Here is a 26,583-nt window from a genome sequence, read left to right as displayed (position 1 = left end):
TGAAAGGTATCACAAGGTTCACAGGTATCACAGAAAATTCATGCGTTGCATTCGGAATCTTATAGTAAAATATGAAAATTGCCATATATGCACATTTCTTACCTCAAGGATGTGAGCATAGCCTGTATGTCCTAACTTCATGTGATGGAGACATGTCAGGCGTAATGCAATGTTAAAAACATTAATTTACAGCAGCCAGTTATTTAAAAAAGCGTATACTTTCATGAGATAATCTGTCAGAAACAGTAATTACCTTTGTCCAGCTGCTTTTCATATAAGGTCCCAGCGGATCACTTTGGGTACAAAGTAGGAGTTCCATCAATCGAGGATTCGTCAGAGTTCATCCTATGACACAGACAGATAAAGAGAGAGAGCGAGTCAGTTCACATTCCTCCAACGAGGATCTACCGGTGTTCATCCATAACTAGAGAGAGATCACAGAGAGACAACAAATATTAGAAAAGTAGAGCCTGGTGTTAACCAGGTAAGGAAGCACATGCAGGCCTACTTCAAAGGAATACATTTGCTTACATGTTCCAGTTCTTTGAAGCATGGGTCAATGAAGGCCCATCTGGGTTGTTATTCAAGGTCCAAGACCTGGGAAACATCCTTCTTGTTGGGTCTGGTCTTAGGCTCTCAGTTGACTCTTCCAGACTGCCAGAAAACATAACAAAAACTAGAAAAAGTGCTCCTCGGAGCACAGGTCTCCGCCAGGTCAGGTAGATTATTGTGGCCTCCTGGTGGCGCTATAATAGGCCAATGTTAAAAGGGTGCCATTTCTTATTAGGCCTTGCACGACATTCGGACACTGCATTCATGATTTGAGGCATTTTGTTCCAAAAGGATAAAGGATAAAAGGATAATTCCTTTTAACAGGTCGTTCATGAAAGTCCTTGCGGTCTTGTTACCAATGAGAACCTGTGAGCAATTAGGGGTTAAGAGTCTTGCTCAGGGACAAATTTCATTTCATCGACACATATGCTGACCTGGCCTGGAATCGAACCTGGGGCAACGAGGCTCCCTAGGCGGACTCACTAACCACTCAGCTATGGCCGCCCCACAAAAATGTGGTTTGCTAAATTAGACCTGCTGGTGGCGCTATAACAGGCCAATGTGAAAAGGGTGGCATTTCTTCCTGGGCCAAGTGGGAATCTCTGTGGAAGATTTCACGGAAATCGGATGCTGCGTTCATGATTTGAGGCATTTTGTTCAAAATGAACCAATCCTGCAAACTTTGGAAGCCAATCTTAACCAATCAGGATGGAATATGGTAAATCGGACAGATCTGTGATGATCACATGACTATAGAGATACTGTCTACCGATTTGCGTGTTTTTTGGAGAAAATCTGTAGGAGTAATATCCAATAATGTGTTTTGCAAAAGTCGGCCTCATGGTGGCGCTATAAAAAGCAGATGTGAAAAATGCAGGGCAGATGTTTTTCCTTGGCCTCTGGGGAGTGTGCGTGCAAAGTTTCACGCAGATCGGTGCAGTTATAGGGAAAAACGTGAATCGGCCTATTATAGCGCCACCATGAGGCTGTTAGGAAAGTTTTCAAGTGGCATTTCTTCCTGGGCCAAGTGGGAATCTACGTGGAAAATGTCACGGAAATCGCATGCTTCGTTCATGATTTGAGGCATTGTGTTCAAAATGATCCAATCCTGCAAACTTTGGGAGCCAATCTTAGCCAATCAGGATGGAATCTGGTAAATCGGACAGATCCGTGATGATCACATGACTATACTGATTTGCGTGTTTTTTGGAGAAAATCTGTAGGAGTCATATCCAAAAATGTGTTTTGCAAAAGTCGGCCTCATGGTGGCGCTATGACAGCCTGATCTGAAAAATGTGGGGCAGAGGTTCTGCTGGGACATCCAGGGAGTGTGTGTGTGCAGTTTCACAGCGACTGGGCCAACGGTGGCGGAGATTAGCTGGTCGCAGACAAGGACGGACACACACACGCACGGACGGACGGACGGACGGACGGACGGACGGGGGGCAAAACATACTCTCTCGCCATGCCTTTCGGCCTGGCGGAGACAATAAAAAAAGACCATTGCTGCATCAAAAGTAATCAACAAACTATTCTACAAAAACTGGTCAAACATTGGCCAAATAATATAAGAAGCGAAATAGCTGATCTACAAGCTCACGAAGCATGAGGCGTTGTGTGGAACCGAGTCAAACTAAATGTAATGCCTCAACTGAAATATGATTATTTTGGGAGGTCCCCAATTCAAATATGATTATTTTGGGGGGTCGTGGCCTGAAAAGGTTGAGTTGAGGGCCCCCAAATTATTTTGGTGGTCCCCAGAGGATTAGCTTAATGTGCAACATTGTTTTCAACTCAACAGTAAACAAACCAACATACAGTATAATAACAGGGTATCTGCACATTTCTAAAGTTACAATTTAATGACTTTTAAGACCTTTTTAATACCAAATTGGCCAAATAGCCAAATATTACGCAAGAGGAAAACAAGCTCACAACGCTGATTTTGAGAAAAAACTAAGTTAAATACTTTCTAATGCTATTAGCAATGGCAACAAATACTGCATCAGCATACACTCTTCAATAATAGCAATAGCAACTGTTGAATCATTGACATAAAGGTGTGAGTGACTTAATAATTTGCTATTTGTTCTGTATCAATGTTTGTGCTTCTTCCACAGCTCCATGATGAAGACACTCAGAGGAACACCTAGACTAGACCTAGAGTATTATCATCGCCTTTAATAATATAAATCACAAGACAATGTGTCTTCATCATTTGGTTGGGTGAGGCCTGTCTGTCACCCTCAAATAAAAGTAATTTCACTCAACTTTCTTGTTATTCCTGGTGTACTGTCATGAGAGGTATGGAGCGGGATAGTGTGAGGAAGTGCAGTACAAACAGGCAAAATCCAGGGTGAAAACGAAACGAGGTTTATTCAATAACTCAGGAATATGCCAACATTAGGCAACTTGCAAAATAATAATAAATCGTCCCAAAGGGAGAATAATGATCCAGCCCAAAACTATGTCCACAGTACTACTTAACATCAATGCAGTCTTGTCCACTTTGAGGCCTTCAGGGGTCCAGCTCCTCTCTGTCCTGCTTGCTGTGTTTGTTTGCTCTGGTATGTAGTTTCCCAGCTCTGCCTCAATTAGGTGCCTGAAACACCTACACCTGTCTCCTGGTTGAGGCACCCTGGGAGTTGTAGTTCTTTCTACAACGGCCATTTTGAGTGTAGGAATGTAACACCCATCTACCACCTGTCCCCTCGTGATGCCACACTGGTTTCAAAAACTGAAATACTGTGCGACTTGCTCTCTGATTGACTGTCTATTTCTCTCACTCAAATAGTTTCTGTACTCTACAGCAGTGTTGGAAAGTAACTAAAGTAATATGTAACTTAAAGTAATATTATTACTTTTTACCAGTAACTAGTAACGTAATTAATTACTTTCATGTTTTGAGTAATAATATTACCTTAACTTTTTTTCAAAAAGTAATTTATTACTTTTTTTCACGAGCCTTGGTGGTACTCTGGGTTTGAGTGTGTTTATTTGATCCTGTGTTGTTTTTGGTCCATTGATATAACTAGAACTTCGGCCGCGCTGCGCGCGGCCTCAGCTCTATCGCTCGCGCCCACATAGCACCTGCGCCCACACAGCGATCTGTGCGCCCGCCCTGCACCCCTCCTCCTCCCCCAATGTGCAGTATTGAGAGCCCTGACGTCACAACATTTGGAGTGATGGCCACTGCACTGTCCTGTCCTGTCCTGTCCTGTACTGTACTGTACTGTACTGTACTGTACTGTACGTACTGTCCTGTCCTGTACGGTCTGTACTGTATGGTCTGTACTGTACTGTACTGTACTGTACAGTCTGTACTGTACTGTCCTGTACCTCTACCTGTACTGTAATGTACTGTACGGTCTGTACTGTACTGTCCTGTCCCTCTACCTGTAACTGACCTGTACTGTACTGTACGGTCTGTACTGTACTGTACGGTCTGTACTGTACTGTCCTGTACCTCTACCTGTACTGTACCTGTACTGTACGTACTGTACTGTCCTGTACTGTACCTGTACTGTACTGTACTGTACGGTCTGTACTGTACTGTACTGTACGGTCTGTAATGTACTGTACTGTACCTGTACTGTACTGTACTGTACGGTCTGTACTGTACTGTCCTGTACCTGTACTGTACCTGTACTGTACTGTACGGTCTGTACTGTACGGTCTGTACTGTACTGTACGGTCTGTACTGTACTGTACCTGTACTGTACTGTACCGTACTGTACTGTACTGTACCTGTACTGTACTGTCCTGTACCTCTACCTGTACTGTACTGTCCTGTACCTCTACTGTACTGTACTGTACTGTACGGTCTGTACTGTACTGTACGGTCTGTATTGTACTGTACCTGTACTGTACTGTACTGTACTGTACTGTACCTGTACTGTACGGTCTGTACTGTACTGTACGGTCTGTACTGTACTGTACGGTCTGTACTGTACTGTACTGTACGGTCTGTACTGTACTGTACTGTACGGTCTGTACTGTACTGTCCTGTACCTTCACCTGTACTGTACCTGTACTGTACTGTACCTGTACGGTCTGTACTGTACGGTCTGTACTGTACTGTACGGTCTGTACTGTACTGTACGGTCTGTACTGTACCGTACCGTACTGTACCGTACCTGTACTGTACCGTACTCTACCGTACTGTACTGTACGGTCTGTACTGTACTGTACCTGTACTGTACCTGTACTGTACTGTCCTGTACCTCTACCTGTACTGTACCTGTACTGTACCTGTACTGTACTGTACTGTACGGTCTGTACTGTACGGTCTGTACTGTACCGTACCTGTACTGTACTGTACTGTACTGTACTTTACGGTCTGTACTGTACTGTACTGTACGGTCTGTACCATACCGTACCTGTACTGTACCGTACTGTACCGTACTGTACCTGTACTGTACCTGTACTGTCCTGTACCTCTCCTGTACTGTACGGTCTGTACTGTACGGTCTGTACTGTACGGTCTGTACTGTAAGGTCTTTACTGTACGGTACTGGGGGGAGGGGGGGAGCTGCATAGACCAAGGCAGCGCTCGTTTCTGTGTGCTCTGCAGGGGAACGAAGGTGCTGAGGTTTTGTGGTAGATGATGATGATTGGCTGTTAAAAGAACCCTCCGGAAGTGAATTGCAGCTGGCGAAGTGATTTGCATAAGTATTGGGGCATAATGCGTTTGTTATTGATTGTACATCCTGCAAGTACAGTAACGGTATGGGAAGCAGCTTCGTTTACAGGCAGAATATTGAGGAATTTTGGGGGAAAATGTGGAGTTAGTTGGGCCATGTGTCCGCTTGGACACTGGCCCCATACACTCGTGTACACTCCATGAGTGTGGCCGCCAATTATGGTAGCAGGATGGTAGACTGGTTGGGATCGAGTTGCTATGCAGGCTGCTTGCTGATCCGGTCTAGAGCGGATACGGAAACGTTGCGCACTAGTCTATGTGTGAATTATCAGCGCGGAAGGGCGGGCCTTAAACCGGATCAAACAGTGTTGCCATGTCTGCTTATTATAAGCGACTTGTTAACCGATGAAGACGCGCCGTAAGCTTGTAGGTCGGCTATTTTCAATATATATATATATATATATATATATATATATATATATATACATATATATATATATATAGGTCACTGACTGTGGCATGTGTATATATATATATATATATATATATATATATATATATATATATATATATATATATATATATATATATTATGAAGAGGTTTTGTTGTTTAACTGGTTGCTGTCAGATAATAGGTTTTTGAGAGGCTGGCTGTAAGTGGGTCCACCAACATATTGTCCAATGCCCACTTAACTGTAGGCCTAGTACATAGGCCTAGCTGTAGGCTATAGCACACTTTTGACTTTCTTTGAAATTTTCAGCAGTCATACAGAATGATTGATTTTTTTTTACTTGCATTTGCTCCTACATTCTGTCAGAAACCCACAATGATATGTGTTGCTATGGGAGCCTTTTTATTTTTGTATTTTATTAGAATACATTTTGTTTACAAAGAAATATAGCAGTTTATGAAGAGGTTTTGTTGTTTAACTGGTTGCTGCTGTATGCACACACTTTTGATTTGATTATTTTCAGTTTGAATGTGTTTTGTGTCCTGAGCTCCTGACTGTCCTCTTGATGCTTTCAGTTTTGATGGCCAGTCAGTCATATAGAAAAGAACCCTCCGGAAGTGAATTGCAGCTGGCGAAGTGATTTGCATAAGTATTGGGGCATAATGCGTTTGTTATTGATTGTACATCCTGCAAGTACAGTAACGGTATGGGAAGCAGCTTCGTTTACAGGCAGAATATTGAGGAATTTTGGGGGAAAATGTGGAGTTAGTTGGGCCATGTGTCCGCTTGGACACTGGCCCCATACACTCGTGTACACTCCATGAGTGTGGCCGCCAATTATGGTAGCAGGATGGTAGACTGGTTGGGATCGAGTTGCTATGCAGGCTGCTTGCTGATCCGGTCTAGAGCGGATACGGAAACGTTGCGCACTAGTCTATGTGTGAATTATCAGCGCGGAAGGGCGGGCCTTAAACCGGATCAAACAGTGTTGCCATGTCTGCTTATTATAAGCGACTTGTTAACCGATGAAGACGCGCCGTAAGCTTGTAGGTCGGCTATTTTCAATATATATATATATATATATATATATATATACATATATATATATATATAGGTCACTGACTGTGGCATGTGTATATATATATATATATATATATATATATATATATATATATATATATATATATATATATATATATATATATATATATATATATATATATATTATGAAGAGGTTTTGTTGTTTAACTGGTTGCTGTCAGATAATAGGTTTTTGAGAGGCTGGCTGTAAGTGGGTCCACCAACATATTGTCCAATGCCCACTTAACTGTAGGCCTAGTACATAGGCCTAGCTGTAGGCTATAGCACACTTTTGACTTTCTTTGAAATTTTCAGCAGTCATACAGAATGATTGATTTTTTTTTACTTGCATTTGCTCCTACATTCTGTCAGAAACCCACAATGATATGTGTTGCTATGGGAGCCTTTTTATTTTTGTATTTTATTAGAATACATTTTGTTTACAAAGAAATATAGCAGTTTATGAAGAGGTTTTGTTGTTTAACTGGTTGCTGCTGTATGCACACACTTTTGATTTGATTATTTTCAGTTTGAATGTGTTTTGTGTCCTGAGCTCCTGACTGTCCTCTTGATGCTTTCAGTTTTGATGGCCAGTCAGTCATATAGAAATGTTAGTTTTTCTATATTTTTGGAATTGAAATGCACTGACACATGTAGCCTTATTGGCCTAGCACTGTTTGAAGCTTTAATAAACAACAGAAGTTGTTCAAAGATTGTGTCTCATGATGAGTCATTATCTGTTTGAGCCCAGGTGTTTGAATTTGAATATTTTATTAGGCAAAAAAATAATTAAATACATTTAAAATACTTCCAAAAAAGTCCTTGCGGTCTTGTTTCCATTGAGGTCCTTAGTATTCAATTCATAGTCAAATGGTTTTCATTTAGTCTGTAAGTTATGAATTCATACACAGTAAAAGTCTTAGTGTTAATATAATTCAAATGAGTGTACAAATGGAACCAAATGGACCCGTCATGTGTACAGAACACTTTTCAGAGTTAAATCAACAATGAGGATTTTACAATGTAGGCTGCAGAAAAGAGAAAAAAAACAACTGCTAATGTTGAGACTTTTGGGGAGAAAGGATGCAATTACTGGGGGCGAGAAAAAAAAAGTAACTTAAAGTAATAAGTAACTAATTACTTTTGGCAGGGAGTAATAAGTAAAGTAACTACATTACTTTTTAAACAAGTAATATGTAATAAGTAACATATTACTATGTTTTAGTAACCTTTCCAACACTGCTCTACAGCAATTACAATTTACAACAAAAAAGAAAAAATAAGGTTAACTGAAATGTAAAATGTAAAAAGAAGACTGCAAAACTAACTAGAATTGCAGGTAAACTCATCTTCCATCCAAAAGTTTACCAAGGAGCTTACTGGGGAAAAGGAGGTGTGTCAATTATGGGCATCACTTCCTGTTGTCAGTCATCTTACAAATAAACGCACAGAATCTCTATATGCATGTCTGTAATCCTGGGGTCAGAAATGACCTCCTGATGGCGGCCGATGATGGCTCCCCCTCTCTGCTCATCCTCCTGGACCCTACCGTGCCACCTCCTCACCAGAACCCGATCCAGAGACCACATCACCCCAGTCCTCCATGACCTTCACTGGCTCCCAGTAAAACACAGAATCGATTTCAAGATGCTTATCACCACCTACAAGGCCCTCAACAACCAGGCCACTCGCTACCTCTCTGACCTTCTCCAACTGGCGTCCCCTGCCGCTCCCTCAGGTGCCAACCTCCTGGAAATCCCCCAAAAAACAAACGCACCTGGGGTGACAGGGCTTTTTCAGTTGCAGCCCCCTCTCTTTGGAACTCACTCCCACCTCACATTAAAGCCACCCCCACCCTTGCCGTTTTCAAAGCCTCCCTCAAAACCCACCTTTTTCGCTTTCCCCGCCAAACTCAAATAATATCTGTTTAGCCGTTTAGTCTTAGCTTAATGTTTTTCTCTTTGCGAAATAGTTAGGCTTTTAACTCTCCTAATAAAGTTGTTTCCACTATTTACCCTGGCTGTTACTTGCACTGTTTTTAATATGAAGATTGGGAAAACAGTTAGTGGTATGTCATATTATTTTTTATTAAAATCATAAATATAATTAACATGGAGGCCAGTATCCACATTGAGCTTTAAAATGTCAACAAATTTTAAATCTTGTAGCTTATTGCTGGCAAAAAATCTAAACAACTACTAACAGCACACATTAACCCTAAAGGCTTATTTAAAATGTATACCAACCACCATATTGCATTTATTCAGTCACAGGTTCAATCCCTGCATCATTCAGTGCTGTGCCCTTGAGCTAGAAGATAAGCCGCTATCTGGTCCATTGCTCCAAGATAACAGTGTTATCTAAATAATACAAATATCAAGATTAGAAATGTTTACACAATATACATCACAATTAACTGATTAATTGGTTCATGTCTACATTACATTTTAAAATAGCAAGCAAGTACAAATAACCAAACATGGTAGGCAATAATGTGCTGTTATCAACTGTTGGGATCGTACTTTTTGTGCAGAGTTGAAGAAAGTGATGCCTTCTGTAACAACATTACTCATAGCAGAACATTTAAATTATTACTGTAAACATCCTGGAAAATATGTTGTCTTAAATATTGCATCCAGGCTTCTTATTTAAACCAAATCGCAGTACCCAGATTTGCCAACAGCTGACATTCTCTAGATTTGACAAATACTGAACTATGAAGGCAATGTATTATTATTATATTTTAAATATATGCATAGTGTTATGGTTGTGGATATCAATTTATCAAATGGGCTGATTTGGATAATGCATGGATATAATCCATTTACTGGCTGCATGGACGCATACATAGACAGTTTTTAACCTAATTTCAAGGTTTATATTGTGCTGCAGTAAGTGTGTGCTGAGACAGAAATTAATAGAATAGCCAAAGAATCTGCGGTCTAAAAATGCATATTGCGTAGTGTAGCTGCACAATGATACATATCCCCCTATCTGAAATGCAGACCAATCATGTGAACGCAGGGCTGCGAAATAAATTAAACCAAGAAATCAAATTGCATTAGGCCTATTTGACTACTGCAATTTCCAACTGAGATTGCGAACCAGTGCGGCCGTACATCCATGATGGTTGATGTATCATGTATCACTCCCCTGAATATGGCTCAGACTTTTACATCTTTAGGAAACAATCTTTGGCATTACTCCACACTTGTATTCCCTGCAGGGAGAAGGAGAGAGACAGACAGAAAGTGAAAGAGATTAATGACTAATGACATGATCCAAAACATTTAAAAGGTATGATAAGTGATATTACTTTGTTAAAATGTTAAATATTTTTTTCTATATTCTAAACTTTTTCGTTTAACCATAAATAAAGTATCACTTAGCCTACCTTTAAAGTCTTACTGTGTAACATCCATTTTAATAGTCTTTTTGTCAACACCTGCAGTTGCTCCATTGTCTGTTAGAACTGCGATTCCCATAATTCAGTTTGCTATATCAGAAGTACCGCTCCAAAACTAACGCTGCCTTGAGCCGAGGATATTTTACGTTAACTTAAAACAGTATGTAATAACTTTTAAATAAATACCTGCCTTTTTGGTGCGAGGAGCAGACACTCGCAAACCCCCAAAAAGTGTTTAAAGAAGTTGTCAGAAAACACATTTATGTGTAATGTTTATTGTGAAATATATACCAGTGAAAGATTACATCAACAATAATTGTTTAACTGAAAAAGTTACACAGTATGACCTTAAGAAAGACCAATAAAAGGGCTTGTTGTTGTGCACCTGCTGGTGGATGAGCTCACCTTCTTACACATGCTGACTTGCATGACGGCATAATTGATGAGTGCCTCACGGAGGTCTTTGTCCTTCTGCTCATGGAAGCGCTGCATGTCCACCCACGCCCCCTCAACATGCTCTCTGCAGCACACATCCAGAGCAGCACATGATCATTATTGTGGCTTTTTTTCCTTCTTTAGTTTTTTTGACAATTTAGAGTAGTAGACCATTGGTTCTCAAAGTGGGGTCCGGGGACCCCCAGGGGTCCTTGAGGGAGTTCCAGGGGGTCCCCAGCTAAATGATGGATAGTTAGGAACCAAATGGACCCTCATTGGTCTGTAACTCTGAGAGTGTACAAATGGGTCCATTTGGTTCCATTTGTACACTCTCAAAGTTAAATTATAATTTTTTACAATATAAATTGGGGTCCCAGAGATAGAAGTGCCATTAAATGGGGGTCCGTAGCCTAATGCATATCAAACTGGGGGTCCTTGAAATTAAAATGCTTGAGAATCACTGCTAGAGCTGTAAAAATCCTCTTATTTTGTCCCTGGCATATCTTTTCAAATGGGGGTCCGTGGGCTAATAAGTGTTAATTTGGGGGTCCTTGACATGAAAAAGTTTGAGAACCACTGTAGTAGACAACAATTTTTACCACTTTTTCTTCCCATTTTAGTCATTCTGACAATTAATTCCTCCTCACACACACATGTATGCGTGCTGCCACTGCTGTTGCACCCTACTGGCTCACCTGGCAGTGAGAAATTTCAACGGGAGGACACAGTGTGTACAGTGACAAATATCACCCTCCCCGCCCGGCTTCCCTCCACCGAAAAGGGGCCAATTGTGTTTGTATAGACGCTCGACAAAGCCGGATGCACCGCAGTGGATTCAAACCCCTAGACTCCACGGTGGTGGGGGGAAGCTACTTTACCAATGTTTACCAGTGGTGGAAAAAGTACTCAAATGTTTTGGTGGAAAAATTACTCAAATGTTTTACTTAAGTAAAAGTATCAATACTGCAATGTAGAAGTATTTCGTTAGTAAAAGTCCGGAATTCAAAATTTACTTGAGTAAAAGTACAAAAGTATTGGCAATTTGGCATCAAAATATACTTACAGTACCAAAAGTAAAAGTACTAAAATGTTTGAAAATAGCAAATCTACAAGCTTACAACGCAACGTGTTGTGAGCTTGTAGATCGGCTATTTCAAATAGCCTATGTATAAAATAGGGCTGAAGTGGTTACTGTATGTTTTATAATATAATAATGTATATCTGCAAAGTAACTAGTAACTAAAGTTTTCAAATAATTGTAGTGGAGCAAAAGTACAATTTGTTGTAGTTTGAGAACCACTGCTTTAAAGTCATGTACTGTACAGTATTACATTTAGAAAGCAATTGAATGTCTGAATGGGGCGTAGAATAGGAGTCTTTGGTACTCACTGGCACTCCGCTGTCTTCTCCTTCACCGTCTCTTCTCCCTCCACTATGAGCTCTTCCAGCAGCTGGAGTCTGGCCTCCCTCTGTTCAGGAGCCTCCTGGCCAAACAGCTTGTTGGTCATTCCTTTGAAGGAGAACGTCCGCACAATCTGAGAGACCACAGACAGACCGACAGAGAGATACCCAGACAGGGTTCATATGGCTTTCCCAAAAAGTCCACGCACATTTCAAACACCATGCCAAAATGCGCAGTCCCAGCGTTTTAAGCACTGTACAGCGTCAGTAAACCAGCAACTAATTCCAGCTTGTTCTTTATTCCTTTTTGCTTTGTTGAACAAAGAACAAAATAAGTAAACCATATCAGCATTATGTTAAGGCGCCAGTTTGTGTGTTTGCGTCTGAAACTTGCCACTTGGTCAAGCTTTAACTTATAAAGTGTGTTGGACCTCCAGGTGAGAACAGGACCTACCCCAGTAGCCAGCTCATCACGTTGCTGCTTCTTGGAGATGAGGTCCTGAGAAGCCACTTCCAGCTCAAACTGGGTCAGTTCATGCTTCCTGCACACTGCTCTGCAGAGGGGAGAGGCAGAGGGCAAAGGTCTGAGAAATCATCATCACACACTACAGTGGATGTTAGCATGGTTTAACCCATTAAAACCGGGAACCATTATTTTGTACTTTGGCTATTCAAAAATAGCAGATATACAAGCTAATAATAATAATGAATTGCATTTTTATAGTGCTTTTCTAAGTACTCACTTACTCAAAGCGCTTTACAATGGTTCATTCATTCATACATCATTCACACACCGATGGCAGAGGAAACCATGCAAGGCACCAACCTGCTCATCGTGAGTTAGGGGTTCAGTGTCTTGCTCAAGGACACTTCGACACTAACTCTGGGGGAACCTGGGATTGAACTGGAAACCTCGCGGTTGCCATCCGGCCGCTCTACCGGCCACCCTCATAGCGCGGCACAGATCTGCTATTTTTGAATAGTCAAAGTATAAAAAAATAGCCAAAGTATAAAATCTAAAATGACAGATGCTTTCCTGGTCTTAATGGGTTAAAGCAAACATCGCAACGTGTTGTGAGATTGTAGATCGGCTATTTTCAAATAGTCAGAGTCTATGCAGGGCTGAAGTGGTTAATGTATGTTTTGTAATGATATTTTTAAATCTACAAAGTAACTAGTAACTAAAGTTGTCCAATAATTGTAGTGGAGTAAAAGTACTATATTTGCCTCTGAGATGTAAAAGTATTTGAAATTGGAAATACTCCAGTAAAGTAAAAATACCTCAAAATTGTACTTAAGTACACTACTTGAGTACATGTACTTAGTTACTTTCCACCACTGCGTATAATATATGTGATTAGGTGAAGCGACCTGCTCAAAAGTTTGAATAGCTTACCTTAGGGCTTCGGCGTAAAAGAGATACTCCTTCAGCTGGTCTGCATAGTGCTCCTCTTCCTCCAAGATGTCATCTATTGAGGCAGCATAGCTACAGTATCAAACAGGACAATGTACTTGTTCACTGGAATGTCAACAACAGATTCACTTCCATCACTGCCCGGGGTAGCTCAGTCGGTACAACGCTCGCCTTTGTACTATCGCAAGGTCCTGGATTTCATCCAGGCAGTGTTGATTTTGACAGCAAATATTGATTTAGTTTTAGTCATAGTCTTTTGAATAAAATTCCATTTAGTTTTGGTCATATTTAGTAATCTGAAATGTTATAGTTTTCTAGATTTAGTCGACTAAATATCATAATATTATAGTTGACTAAATCTACAGTTGATTTAGTCGACTAAAATGTATTTTCGTGGGCCTTGGCTTGATGGTGTCGTAATGTCAGATTTTACACTTGGTTGCTTGCTGAAAATAGCCAATCTACAAGCTCACAACGCGTCGCAGCGCGACGTGTTGTGAGCTTGTAGATCTGCTATTTTCAGAGGGCAACACCCGAGCGCAACCAAGCATAAAATGACTCGTCTTTTAGTTCTACTCTGGATCTCTTCTCCACTAGTCCCTCACTAACATTTTAGTCTAGTTTTTATTTGTTGACGAAATTGTCAGTATATATAGTCCTAGTTTTAACTCATTCAGTGCCAATGACGTCGCAGACGTCACGTTTTTCATAAGCCCAGAGTGCCAATGACGTCTGAGACGTCATGAAAAAAAAAAAGAACCCAAGATATGATGATTTGAAGATTTGCTGCTCCATTCACTTCTTGTTTAACTTCTTACTGAAAAGGCTGTATCTCGGCTCCAAAGCACTTTTTTTTTACAATGTATTTTTGGCCTTGGCACAGGGGTGATATAGCCAGAAATATTTTTGGCACTGAATGAGTTAATCATCATAGCTTATTTTAATTTAGTTTTTGTCAGTAAAAAAAGGTAGTCGACGAACATTTTTCGTCATAGTTTTAGTCGACGAAATCAACACTGCATCCAGGGCACCGCAAACTCAGTGTATGAGAAGCGTGGTTTGGGTAACTAAGACATGCTGTAGGTACTGGGAGCTGAGGGTAGCTCCCCCTTCGCAAAACATCTACCAGGGGTCTAGCGCATGGTAAAGGGGATAGATGGCCCCATTGCTCAGCTGATAATGACAATAAGCCACTCTGACCCATGTAAAAACTTTGTGTGGAGCAATGGACCCTTCGCTTAGCCCCACCCACTCCACTCTGTCAGACCAAGGTCTGGCAAGCTCTGCTTCTCACCCATTGACTTGCATGTTAAATGACGGCTTTTCCCCATATAAATAATCGATAATTTCAGGAGCAAGAGCTTTAAAATCTCTTCTAAATCTAGTCAACAAGGCCTGCAGTAGGCTATGCACTGGAAAAATGTGCAGGACATTATTTCAATGAACTAAAAACACGGTAAATGTTAAGAGGGAGAAACAGTATCCAACTCAATCAACTTTAACATCATCAGCATCACATCACTTCGGATTTGTACATTTGTATGTTTTATAGGATTTGCACCTTTTGTTACGATTACGGTGATACGTATTATTGCCATCACCTGGGCTGGTGAGTTGTGTAACTTTCCCGACGTTAAGCCGTGTACAGTATGTGTTCAACAACACAGCCATGCAGTCTTGCAGCGTAAGTGCGGATTTCAGCTTGGGAAAAGGGGTGAAAAATGCGCCCTCCAACCCCTTTTCTGGGTACGTGGAATCTGTTGCTGGTTCATAGTCACCATTGCATTATCGGGGTATTCCTATTCTCGCTATTAGGTTGCAAATGATTTTGTGTGAGCGGGCGAAATAACATTGACAGCTATGACAGGTGACGGAAGCTTGTCAAACCATATGCCAGCTTAGCAACGGTTGCTAAACTATCATTCGACAATCGCTTTTGGGGTGGGGTTTAGCGAAGGGTCCATTATGACAGTACTGCTGGTCTTCTATCCTAAGTAAGTAGGTCGGGAGAGGCTTATTGTCGGTACCAGCCGATAACGCGGGAGTCAGTCCCCGTTACAATGCGCTAGACCCCGGGCCCTGGGATATGGATTGCTGATGTGGAGCGCCACACCTACCGCACGACTTGCCGCACCCAAGCCATGCTACTGGGCTGTCACGATTACAAATTTAAGTTGATGATTAATTATCACTCAAATAATTGCGATTAACAATTTAATATAGCTGATCTATAAGCTCAAAACGCATCGCATCGCGTTTTGAGTTTATAGATCTTCCATTTCCACTATAAAAAATATATGACATTTTTTAACATGGAATTGATTATGACGATTATGCAGAAGTAATTGCGATTATATTAAATAATTGCGATTAGACGATTATGTAAAAATTGTGACAGGCCTACTCATACGCTGAATCCTAGCAGGTGTAACTAGTCCCTGTTCAGACAGCTACAGTAGAACTAGGTGAATGCAATTAACATCCTGGTGGGATGGAAAACCAGTAGTACCAGGTGTTGGAAACCACTGCTTGTGATATAAATAGACACAGTTTTGAACTGGTCAACAAGCCAAAATGAGCACGAGGTAGAATCCATTACTCACGCATCCATATGGTGGCCGGCACTCTGCAATCCATCTCCCATCTCTTTCTCTATGGCGCTCCACTCACTGCAATGAGCACACATGGATGTGAGTGCACTTGCAACAAACACACACTGTATGTATTAGTCATTAGTCTTTCTACTCATGACACACTACCACTATGTTATTGAATATTTGCATTATACACACTACTGAAGCTTTGGAAGCAAATTACTTTTCTACTAGATGAAAGAAGTATTCTCATTGATGTACGTTTTATCTCCCAATTAACCACGTATGGTCTAGCTAAATAACCTGGGTTATCATGTAATTATCCTATATATCCTCTTAGGTTATATATAGTAAATGACATTTATGTGATGGCGCAATAGGATAAAACCAATCCCTCAACCTGATCAAGATATTTCTAGACATAAATAGTTTTTTATAAACAGTCTTAGTTTTTTTTACTGTCATATAATTGGTGCGATACCTGAAGACTCTTCCATAGTTTGCATGAACCTTGTAAACGCCATATAGTCGGTCTGCAACCCTCTGGAAGAGGAAGAGAAGGTGGATGTAAGTGTTTGTGAGATTTAAAATCCTACTTCAACAAAGGTTTAGTTGATGAGGTGTGTGTGTGTGTGTGTGTGTGTGTGTGTGTGTGTGTGTGTGTGTGTGTGTGTGTGTGTGTGTGTGTAAAAAAACAGTATGTAACTTACCGCTCGCACTCTGAGAAGCTGTGAGGTGTGAGACTGCAGTTCGTCACTGTAGTGTTTCATCTCCACAAAACGTCTGATAGAGATAATGGGGTGGCTTTCAGGATTGGTGTTTAAGTGGTGACTTACAGGTTAAAGTAATGATTTGATTAATGCTAGCGATTGACCAAGATATGGGTACCTTTCAAACATATCTTGGTCACTCGTTTATGTTTTTGTTACTCTTGTTTGTTTTCTTGACCACAATGTTAAGAATATAATTTAGATGGATATTTAAACGGATGGTAGGTTCATTGCTTATCTGATATCCTATAATTTCAATATACAGATTGTTATTTCGATAGTATATTGTTTAGACTGATGCTAGTTCTTGGTTTGCCTGGGATCCTATAGTTTCTTGAGTCACTACAATTAAATTGACTAAAGAATCAGTCTCATAATAGAAATATCCCTGGTTCAATCCCTGCTAACATTAGTGTGATGGTGTTAACCCATTAAGACCGGGAAAGAATCTGTCATTTTAGATTTTAACCACTTCAACCATTATCTTATACTTTGGCTATTGAAAAATAGCAGATATACAAGCTCATAGCGCAGCACTGAGTGCTGCGCTATGAGCTTGTAGATCTGCAATTTCTTTGAAAAATCATGAAAATGTGTGTAAGTCTTTGAATATATATATTTTAAAGCGAACATTTGTAACTCAAATCTTTGCTTCTGGGGATTCTACAAATGCATTCTAAATCCTAACAGTTATAAAAAATAAAAAGTTTCATAATATCAGTGGTTCTCAAACTTTTTCATGTCAAAGGGCCCCCAAAATCATATGTATTTGGCCGCGGACCCCCATCTCAAAATATGTTGTTCCAGGGACCCCCCCCCCCCCCAGAAGCAAAGATTTGAGTTAAAAAATGTCGCTTTATAAATATATATATTCAAAGATTTGCACAAAATTCTCACAATTTTCCAAATAGTATGAAATAATGGTTAAAGTGGTTACACAGATGCGTTCCCGGTTTGAATGGGTTATGTCCTGTGACAGTGTGTTATATGCTCTGTCACAGTGTGCTTGAGCAAGACAAAGAGCCCCCAGACCTGGCAACACTCATTATGCATTCAGTAAGTGCATCATCACTGCACACCAGCATATACCAGCACTGCAGTTCCCAACCTTTTCTGTATCAGGGCCCACTTGCAAATCTCGAAAGCGTTCACAGCCCACCCATCTGACCACTTAACGCTGCCGTGTTAAAGGACGACTTCACCCATTATCTTCATATAATTGGCCCTCACTAATATAAAATAGCAAAAAAAAAATCTACTCGGTCTGTCTCATAGGAGGGCTGTGGGCAGTTCAGAAACCCGCCTACCAGTGACAATATCATTAGGCAGATTAGGCAGAAGAATGATTTTATTTCATTATCCCGAGAACAATGGCTTCCATTATAGCATTCCCGGGAATAGAAAGCCTGCAGTTTCTATTAGCTTGGATTCCCCTTGGTGAAGTCGTCCTTTAAGTGGTCCGATGGGTGTGCCGCATGCATTTTCAGAGCATGTTTATTTTAATGATCAATCAATTGATTGTGTTCCGGCTTGGATCAATGGAACCAACATAGTGTACTTTAAGTTCCTATTTATCTGGATCATAATGAAGTCTTTTTTTTTTGTGCAAGATTTTGGAGGGGGAAAAAATAGTGACATTTAAAGATATATACACTATATTCATGTTATTTTATCATAAAATCTTAACGTCTTTTGCCAATTATTTGGGGACCCGCTTGCAATATCCACACGGGCAAGGCCAACAAGTGGGCACCCACCCCACAGGTTGGAAATCGCTGCACTATGCCATTCATATCCGGCAGGCAAATTCACAACATTAGCCTGGTTACCAGTGGGAACATACAGTATTTATTGGCGACTGAAAATCTAATGGCCTGAAATATCTTATACTGTGCAAAGGGGAGAAAGATGACTTACTTATCAGGGCTCCTGACCCTGAAGGTGGCACTGAGAGCTCTCAGCCTGGAATCTACCTACAAAATAAACACACACTCAGTTGTATTTTGCGCACGATTTTCAAACTTTTTAACCCATTGAGACCTGAGGGCGATTCTAAAAATGTTTTCTAAATCTTAACAGTTTTTTGAAAAAACATGTCTCAAAATATTTTGTTCCAGGGACCCCCAGAAAGAAAGATTTGAGTTGCAAATGTTCGCTTAAAAGAAATATGCAGTATATAAAAAAATATTAATATATATAATATAAATAAATGTATATAAATATATATATATATATATATATATATATATATTTATTTCTCAAAGATTTGCACAAATTTCCAGGATTTTTCAAAATTAGCAGATCTACTTTTGAATTGCCAAAATATTTTTTATCTGGAGTATAAATCAAACCAGAAAAACTAAATTCAAAACGCCACAAACACGTCACAAATTAGAACAAGGTTATAGTTATGTTTGTTATGGGGGAATTATTACCTGGGAAATGAGGACTTACACTAGAGTGGAATGTTATATAATATAATAAAATGCCACTGAGCTACTGTATAAGATGTAATAAGATCTAGAGAAAATATTGCATTTTTCAAACGTGAACCTAGGTGAGGCCAGACAGAGGTACAGCTACTGTAGATAAGGAGGTACCTTTGCCTGAAATCCCGTCTCATACACCATGTCCTTCCAGCCATGTTCCTGCCAATGTCAGCAGACAAAACAATGGAATTAGTTAAGAATTCACCTTGAAATGATATTCATTGAAATGAATGAATGAGTCATGTTGAAATTAATAAAGACTGAATCAAGAATTAGGCAGGCAAAAGGACCCAACTAAATGTAAATGTCCTTTTCTTGTGTAATTTTCTTTTTACCACTTAAACCCTATTATACTTCATTGGGGGGTTTGTACTTGGCCCTCTCTTTTCCCCCCCTTTTTCGCCAAATGTTCACCTGCCCAGTGCCCACAATCAGTTTTTTTTTTACTTAAGTAAAAGTATAAATACTGCAATGTAGCAATACTCTGTTACAAGTAACAGTCCGGAATTCAAAATCTACTTGAGTAAAAGTACATAAGTATTGGTATCAAAATGTACTTAAAGTACCAAATGTTGTCATTATGCAGAATGTCATTTCAAATGTATAAAAATCTTTTGAAAATAGCAGATCTACAAGCTTGTAGATCTGCTATTTTCAAGGGGCCGAAGTGTACCTATATAGGGCTGAAGTGGTTTTGTAATAATTATCAAAATCTACAATGTAACTAGTAACTAACGTTTTCAAATAATTGTAGTTGAGTAAAAAGTACAATATTTGCCTCTGAGATGTAGTGGAGTAGAAGTAAAAGTACTGAAAATTGGAAATACTCGAGTAAAGTAAGAATACCTTAAAATTGTACTTAAGTACAGTACTTGAGTACATATTTACTTTACACCACTGCCCACAATAGGGACCTAGGGTTCATGTGGTAAAATTATAGTCACGCAGACAAAGAGGTGATGACAGGTACCTCGGTCAGGAACTGATAGAGGATCTTGTCGTTGGAGAGGACAGGATGTGACGCCACACGAAGCAGGAAGTTCTCCAGCCCGACCCGCCGGCGCTCCACGAAATCTGGGTCCATGTTGTCTGCTGACAACTTGTGCCATACAAACTCTGCCTGTAACACAAGAGTTACAGTTACCATTTATGCTTGGAGTCGACAAGTGTCGAATGACACATCGCACGACCCAAAAATATGTGGCAGACTAGGGATGGGACGATATGAAAATTTAAAGTCACGATTATTGTGACCAAAATAATAGCGATTTACGATATTATGGCGCGCAGTCTCAAGCGAACTTGAGCCACGTGAGGTACCACCGAGCGAGCTAAAGCGAGCGAGTTGCCGTGTCGAACGTTGCAAAGTTCGCTTGAGCCTACTCAGCGCCGTTCAAGTTATGTACCGATAGGGACAGAATAGTAAATCATGTTTTGGCGAGAGCGTTTGCCCCAACTGCCACTCAAAGTGGCTACTGGCCAATCACAGCGCGTCCTTGCACAAGCATATTGGCCAATCACAGCGCGTCCTTGCACAAGTGGTATAGGTTTTGGGATCACGCCTCAGAGCCAGAGGAGGCGTCTACCTTTATGTCTATTGTCGTGTACCTGAAATGAAAGGCCTTCATTCAATGGAACAAACGCTTCATAATATGATGCAGACTCTGATTGGTTGGGAAGACGAGAGGCGCAAGACCACGTTCACTTCCTCTTAACATTTTCTGCTGAGGCTGTCGGCAGACAATATGAATGCTCTAATCCAGTGGTTTTCAACCCTTTCCATATCAAGGGCCATTATTTATTCGGCATTTGAGCCACGGACCACCGTTTGATGAGATTTAGACTCTTGCACCCAAAACTTAAGACTATTTTGTTATCGTTGGATACGATTTTGTCCACAATTCTGTGATGTATTGATGTTGGTACAATAGGAGAGATAACAGGCCAACGTTGATCAAAATAACAATTATTTAATTAAGTAATGCAGCTGTTTAACAATAATTTAACTCTTGAGAGAGTAAAATGAAACCAAATGGACCCGTAAGGGTCGATTTGGTTTCATTTTACACTCTCAAGAGTTAAAGATCTAATAAAGGTCTAGACTCTATTTGGTTACCAACTCTCCATCATTTAGCTGCATGGGGACCACCTGGAACCCCCTCAAGGACTACTGGTGGTCCCCGGACCACTGGTTGAGAACCACTGCTCTAATCTCAGACACGTAGTGCGACACGTCGCTCCAACCATAAATTAGGCTTTACAGTGCACTTGAACCCTCCTTTATCTGATTATATCATTGTAAAAATGGTAAATGGAGCATTTATCCACCTGTTTCCGCGGGTAGTTTCCTGATGTGTGGGAAACTTCCTGCGGGGGGACCGGAAGTAGAAAGTAGCGGCTCAGTGTGTTTACATTTGCCAGCAGAACGTAGCTCGTTCGCAGCTGGCGAACGGGCCTTTTGCATGTAGTTGAAGCGCAAGGGGGCGGGGGGGCGGTGCATGGGGAGAGAGTCAGCGCACTGAAGTCAAGGCACACTACAGACTACTGTGTTGTTGACAGACAACGGATGCACGCTTATTATGAGAAACAACACAAATAAAACATGGCAAAACAGTTGCGTGCATTAGTGCAAGATGAGGGTAAAGGAAACATTCAGTCTAAATGTCCAGTAATTCGCACGCGAAAAGGAAACATTAATGTCCAGTTTGCTAATCCACAACTACTGTGCCAGATAATCACCAAGAGAGTTAAAAAAGAAAAAACGTTTCAGTCATTCAGTCCGACTTCACTGTAGCCTATAGTAGCCTTTTCATAAATTATATTTGTATTAGGCTGTCCTAAGAGTTTATAATATTTAGAGAAATGTAAGGTTTCAAATACAAAAGTATTGGTAGTAGTTGCTGGACATTTAGACTGAATGTTTCATTTATCCTCATCTTGCGCTAATGCACGCAACTGTTTTGCCAGGTTTTATTTGTGTTGTTTCTCATAAGCGTGCATCCGTTGTCCGTCAACAACACAGTAGTCTGTGCCTTGACTTCAGTGCGCTGACTCTCTCCCCCCCCGTCCCCCGCCCCCTTGCGCTTCAACTACATGCAAAAGGCCCGTTCGCAGTACAGCTACGTTCTGCTGGCAAATGTAAACACACTGAGCCGCTACTTCCTGCTTTCGGTCCGTCCGCAGGATGTTTCCCACACAGGATTTTTGCTCCAGTAAATTCCCGCGGAAACAGGTGGATACAGACCACCTTTCTCCAAAGCACTTTACAATGTGCATTACGTTCACCCATACACACACACTTTCACTCACCGAAGGGTGGAAGAAACCATGCAAGGAACCAAACCTCATGCTCATCGGGAGCAGGTTGGGGTTAAGTGTCTTGCTCAAGAACACTTCAACATGCGGCCAGGGGGAAGACGGGGATTGAACCGGGAACCTTCCGATTCCAAGACGGCCGCTATACCTCCCGAGCCGTAACTAAATGAGCAGGAGCCTTGGACAATGGAGTTACCCGTTGAAACACACATTTAAGCCATTAAGACCTGGAACGCGCCCGTGTCATTTTATATTTCTTAGGGCTATTCAAAAATAGCAGATATACAAGCTCATAGCGCGGCACTTGGTACCGCGCTATGAGCTTGTAGATCTGCTATTTTCTTTAAATAGTGTGGGAAATTTGTGCAAATCTTTGAATATATATATATTTTTAAAGCAAACATTTGTAACTCAAATCTTTGCTTCTGGGGATTCTACAAATGTCTTCTACATCCTAACAGTTTTTTGGAAAAAGCTCATGTTGCTATATCAGTGGTTCTCAAACTTTTTCATGTCAAGGACCCCAAAAATGATGGCCGTGGACCCCCCCCCCCCATCTCAAAATATTTTGTTCCAAAGATTTCAGTTAAAAATGTTCGCTAAAAAAATAAAAAATAAATAAATAAATAAATAAAATATATATATATATATATATATATATATATATATATATATATATATATATATATATATTCAAAGATTTGCACAAACTTTCACGATTTTTCAAAAAGGAAAATTGAAAAGCCAAATAAATGTTAAAATGACACAGATGCGTTGCCCGGATCGAACGGGTTAAACTCACCCTCTTCTCAGGCAGAGGAGGCACAACGATGAAGGGATAGGTGACAAGCAGGTAGTTCCTCAGAAGCTCAAATTCACTGTACCTCCTCCAGAGGGAGTCGGGGGCCTGGCCGTGACCTCCAGTGATCGCATCCATTGGACTTTAGGGAGGGAAAACAAACAAACAGAGGTACGTAATGTATATTTTACGTATGTTTTACGGACTGTACTACCGGGGGCGTCAATCTTATCCAGATTTTGGACGACCTTTTGATATATTACCAAACGTGTAGAAAACTTAAGACTGGTGATGATTGACGACATTTACACACAGGATTAATTTTTCTATCGCGTCAAATCGTGGTGCGGTGTCAGCTTGTAGATCTGCTATTTTATCTATTCTCGCACGACACCGTTGTACAACAAACAAAATAGGTCTTAAAAGGTGGTAAAAAGAGCCTGTAATTCTCACCGCGTTTCAACGAGGTACACCGTGAAGGTCTCCTGTATGTTCATGGTGTTTTTGCCGTTGCGTTTCTCTGCTTCCGCCACACTGATCTCCATCCTCTGCAGGAGAGTTGAGTCCTCATCCTCCATCTGAGACAACATCATTGTGGGAAAACATTAAGTTATAGTGTAGGTAGGGCTGTCACGATTATGACATTTTACTTGACGATTATTTGTCATACAAATAATTGCATATCAATAATGTACAAAAAATGTCCCATTATATGGCCAGAATACGCCATATTTAATATTTCATACTCAAAATATGTTACATATGGAAAAATGTAATCGTGAGAATAGCAGATCATGCTATTTTCACTATTCTCATGATCAGTGATGGAAAAAGTTACTAAATGGTTTGACTTAAGTAATTAACAATATTGCAACGTAGAAATACTCTGTTACAAGTAAAAGTCTGGAATTGAAAATTTACTTGAGTAAAAGTACAAAAGTATTGGGATCAAAATGTACTTAAAATAACAAAAGTAGAAAGTACTCATTATACAGAATGTCCCATTTCACGTTTTCAAATGTACTCACAATACGTTGCATCGCGACCCATTGTGAGCTTGTAGATTGCCCATTTTCAAATGGACGAACTGTACCGTATGTAAGGCTGAAGTGGGTAATGCATGTTTTGCAATAATAATCAAAATCTACAAAGTAACTTAAGTTTTCAAATAATTGTAATAATTGTAGAGGAGTAAAAGTACAATATTTTCCTCCGAAATATATAGGGCTAAAGTGGTTTTGTATGTTTTGTAATAATTATCAAAATCCACAAAGTAACTAAAGTTTTCAAATAATTGTAGTGGAGACTCCACTACAATCATTGTACTTTTACTCCACTGTGGAGTAAAAGTTCAATATTTGCCTCTGAGATGTAGTGGAGTAGAAGTAAAAGTACTGAAAATTCGAAATACAACAGTAAAGTAAAAATACCTCTAAATTGTACTTAAGTACAGTACTTGGGTAAATGTACTTAGTTACTTTACACCACTGCTCATGATTCAAAATTCACATAGGGCTTAAAGTTGTTAATATCAGTATGATGGCCATGATGGCAAAAACATTGAGGGCTAGCAGAGGGGCTACACGCGCGCCGCCTAGTGGTCTGAAAATGCAATGATCACATTTCATGTTGTAGTTAAAATACAATAAAAAGACACTCATTCCCAACCACTCAAGCCATAGGCCCTACGCACTGTAGTAAAAATAACGTTAAAGGATGTCATTCTGTCTCAGAATAGCTCTGGTCCATAGCGTTAGAAGGAGTTCTCCTTAACGCTATGTTACTTTTCAAGCGTTGCCCGCACACCCCCGGTATCGCAGCCTCTCGTCTGTAGTAAAAATAAAGAATACACTTTTGCTACTCAACAAAGCAAATATGGTTTTAAGATGCCCCCCCCCCCCCCCCCCCCCACCTCACGTCTAAAATACACTTTTTGGCAAGAAAACACAATATTTCACCGGATGGAAAAATGTTTGAGTTATTCCACTGACTGCGCCCCCTACAGGTCTGGTCGATAGAAAATCCCATTGACCAGATCTGTAGAGAGCGCAGTGAAGCAACTAAATTTATTTTCCATCCGGTGAGATATTTTCTTTCCTGGTCAAAACGTGTATTTTAGAAATGATGTGGGGGGCTCCGAGTGTTCCCACTAAAGAAAGTAGGCCTTCAACTTCTTTAAACCGTCTTTGTTTTGGTGAGTAGCAAAGGTGATTTTTCTATTTTTACTACAGACGACAGGCTGCGCTACTGGGGTGTTCAGGCAAGTAGAGGCAACGGCTCGTAAGTAACATGAAGGAGAACTCCTTCTAACGCTATGGACCAGAGCTAGTCTCAGCACAGACACAGTGACAAGCTGACTTCTCGCATCATGTGATGATGTGAGTTGTATGTCGTTTCTTCATGTTTGTTTTGTGTGTTATTTACCGTTGTGTTCTTGATGTTTTGTGCTTCATCATCAAGCGGTTCATGGTGTGATGATGATGGGGTCGTTGCAGCTGCTGACTCCTCTCTTCTTCCATCATCATCCGCCATCCTCCCTGATGTTATTTGTTGATAGCAGTGTTGCCATATTTTGTGAGAGAAATAAGCGAGCAAAACAATGCCAAAAGAAGCACATGAGCACTTTATAAACCGATATGCTATCGGGTATTTGAATATAGCAGATCTACAAGCTAACAACTCGCCGTGATGCTGTAAATCTGCTACTTTAAATAATAATAAAATGTGGAATATTTGGAAACATTCTAACACCACAAATGCTCCCTGGGCACAAAACATTTATGAAAATGTTTGAGAACCACTGGTTTAAATAATCATTCAAATATTTGGAAACAAGCCTAAATAAGTGTCTACAATTTCGAAACAAGCCGAAATGGTACGCAAAGCCAAAAAAAGCAACCCGCGCGACTACTAGCAACTTTGCAGAAAAAAACTGCCCAAAGTCGCTTATAATACGCCGACATGGCAACACTGGTTGATAGGCCTGTGGCGCACGCGCAGAGCGAGATGAGCTGATGAGTGTTTGATGAGCTCAGTGTTCCACAGTTTTATCCAGTAGATGGCGACAGTTTGTCATAGTACTTTAAGGGACCGTTTCATGGCTGCTATCTTTATGGAGATGGGAGACCCCTGCTGTGACTGAACAAACACTCTATAACAATGATTACTATCATTCTAACAAAAAAAAACATCACTTACCCTAGCTTTAAATTGATAATTGTATGTTAAAATAAT

General features: G+C 40.4%; 1 protein-coding gene across 1 annotated transcript; it reads right to left on the bottom strand.

Moving 5' to 3' along the window:
- Positions 1-9,815: 9,815 nt before the first annotated feature.
- LOC308080758 (sorting nexin-4-like) lies at positions 9,816-25,873 on the bottom strand. The gene is made up of 14 exons (XM_080422725.1): positions 25,774-25,873; positions 23,803-23,927; positions 23,353-23,491; positions 20,206-20,355; positions 19,347-19,394; positions 18,664-18,719; positions 16,687-16,759; positions 16,458-16,519; positions 15,986-16,051; positions 13,365-13,454; positions 12,423-12,522; positions 11,957-12,102; positions 10,538-10,652; positions 9,816-9,946 (listed from the first exon to the last, which is right to left on the bottom strand). The coding sequence occupies exons 2-14, from the start codon at positions 23,925-23,927 to the stop codon at positions 9,899-9,901; spliced, it is 1,218 nt and encodes a 405-aa protein (XP_080278851.1). The 5' UTR covers positions 25,774-25,873; the 3' UTR covers positions 9,816-9,898.
- Positions 25,874-26,583: the final 710 nt, after the last annotated feature.

The sequence above is a fragment of the Gymnoscopelus braueri genome (assembly GCF_963280865.1).
Source record: "Gymnoscopelus braueri genome assembly, chromosome: 24".
NCBI lineage: Eukaryota > Metazoa > Chordata > Actinopteri > Myctophiformes > Myctophidae > Gymnoscopelus > Gymnoscopelus braueri.
This window is presented reverse-complemented; position numbering and strand designations above follow the sequence as displayed.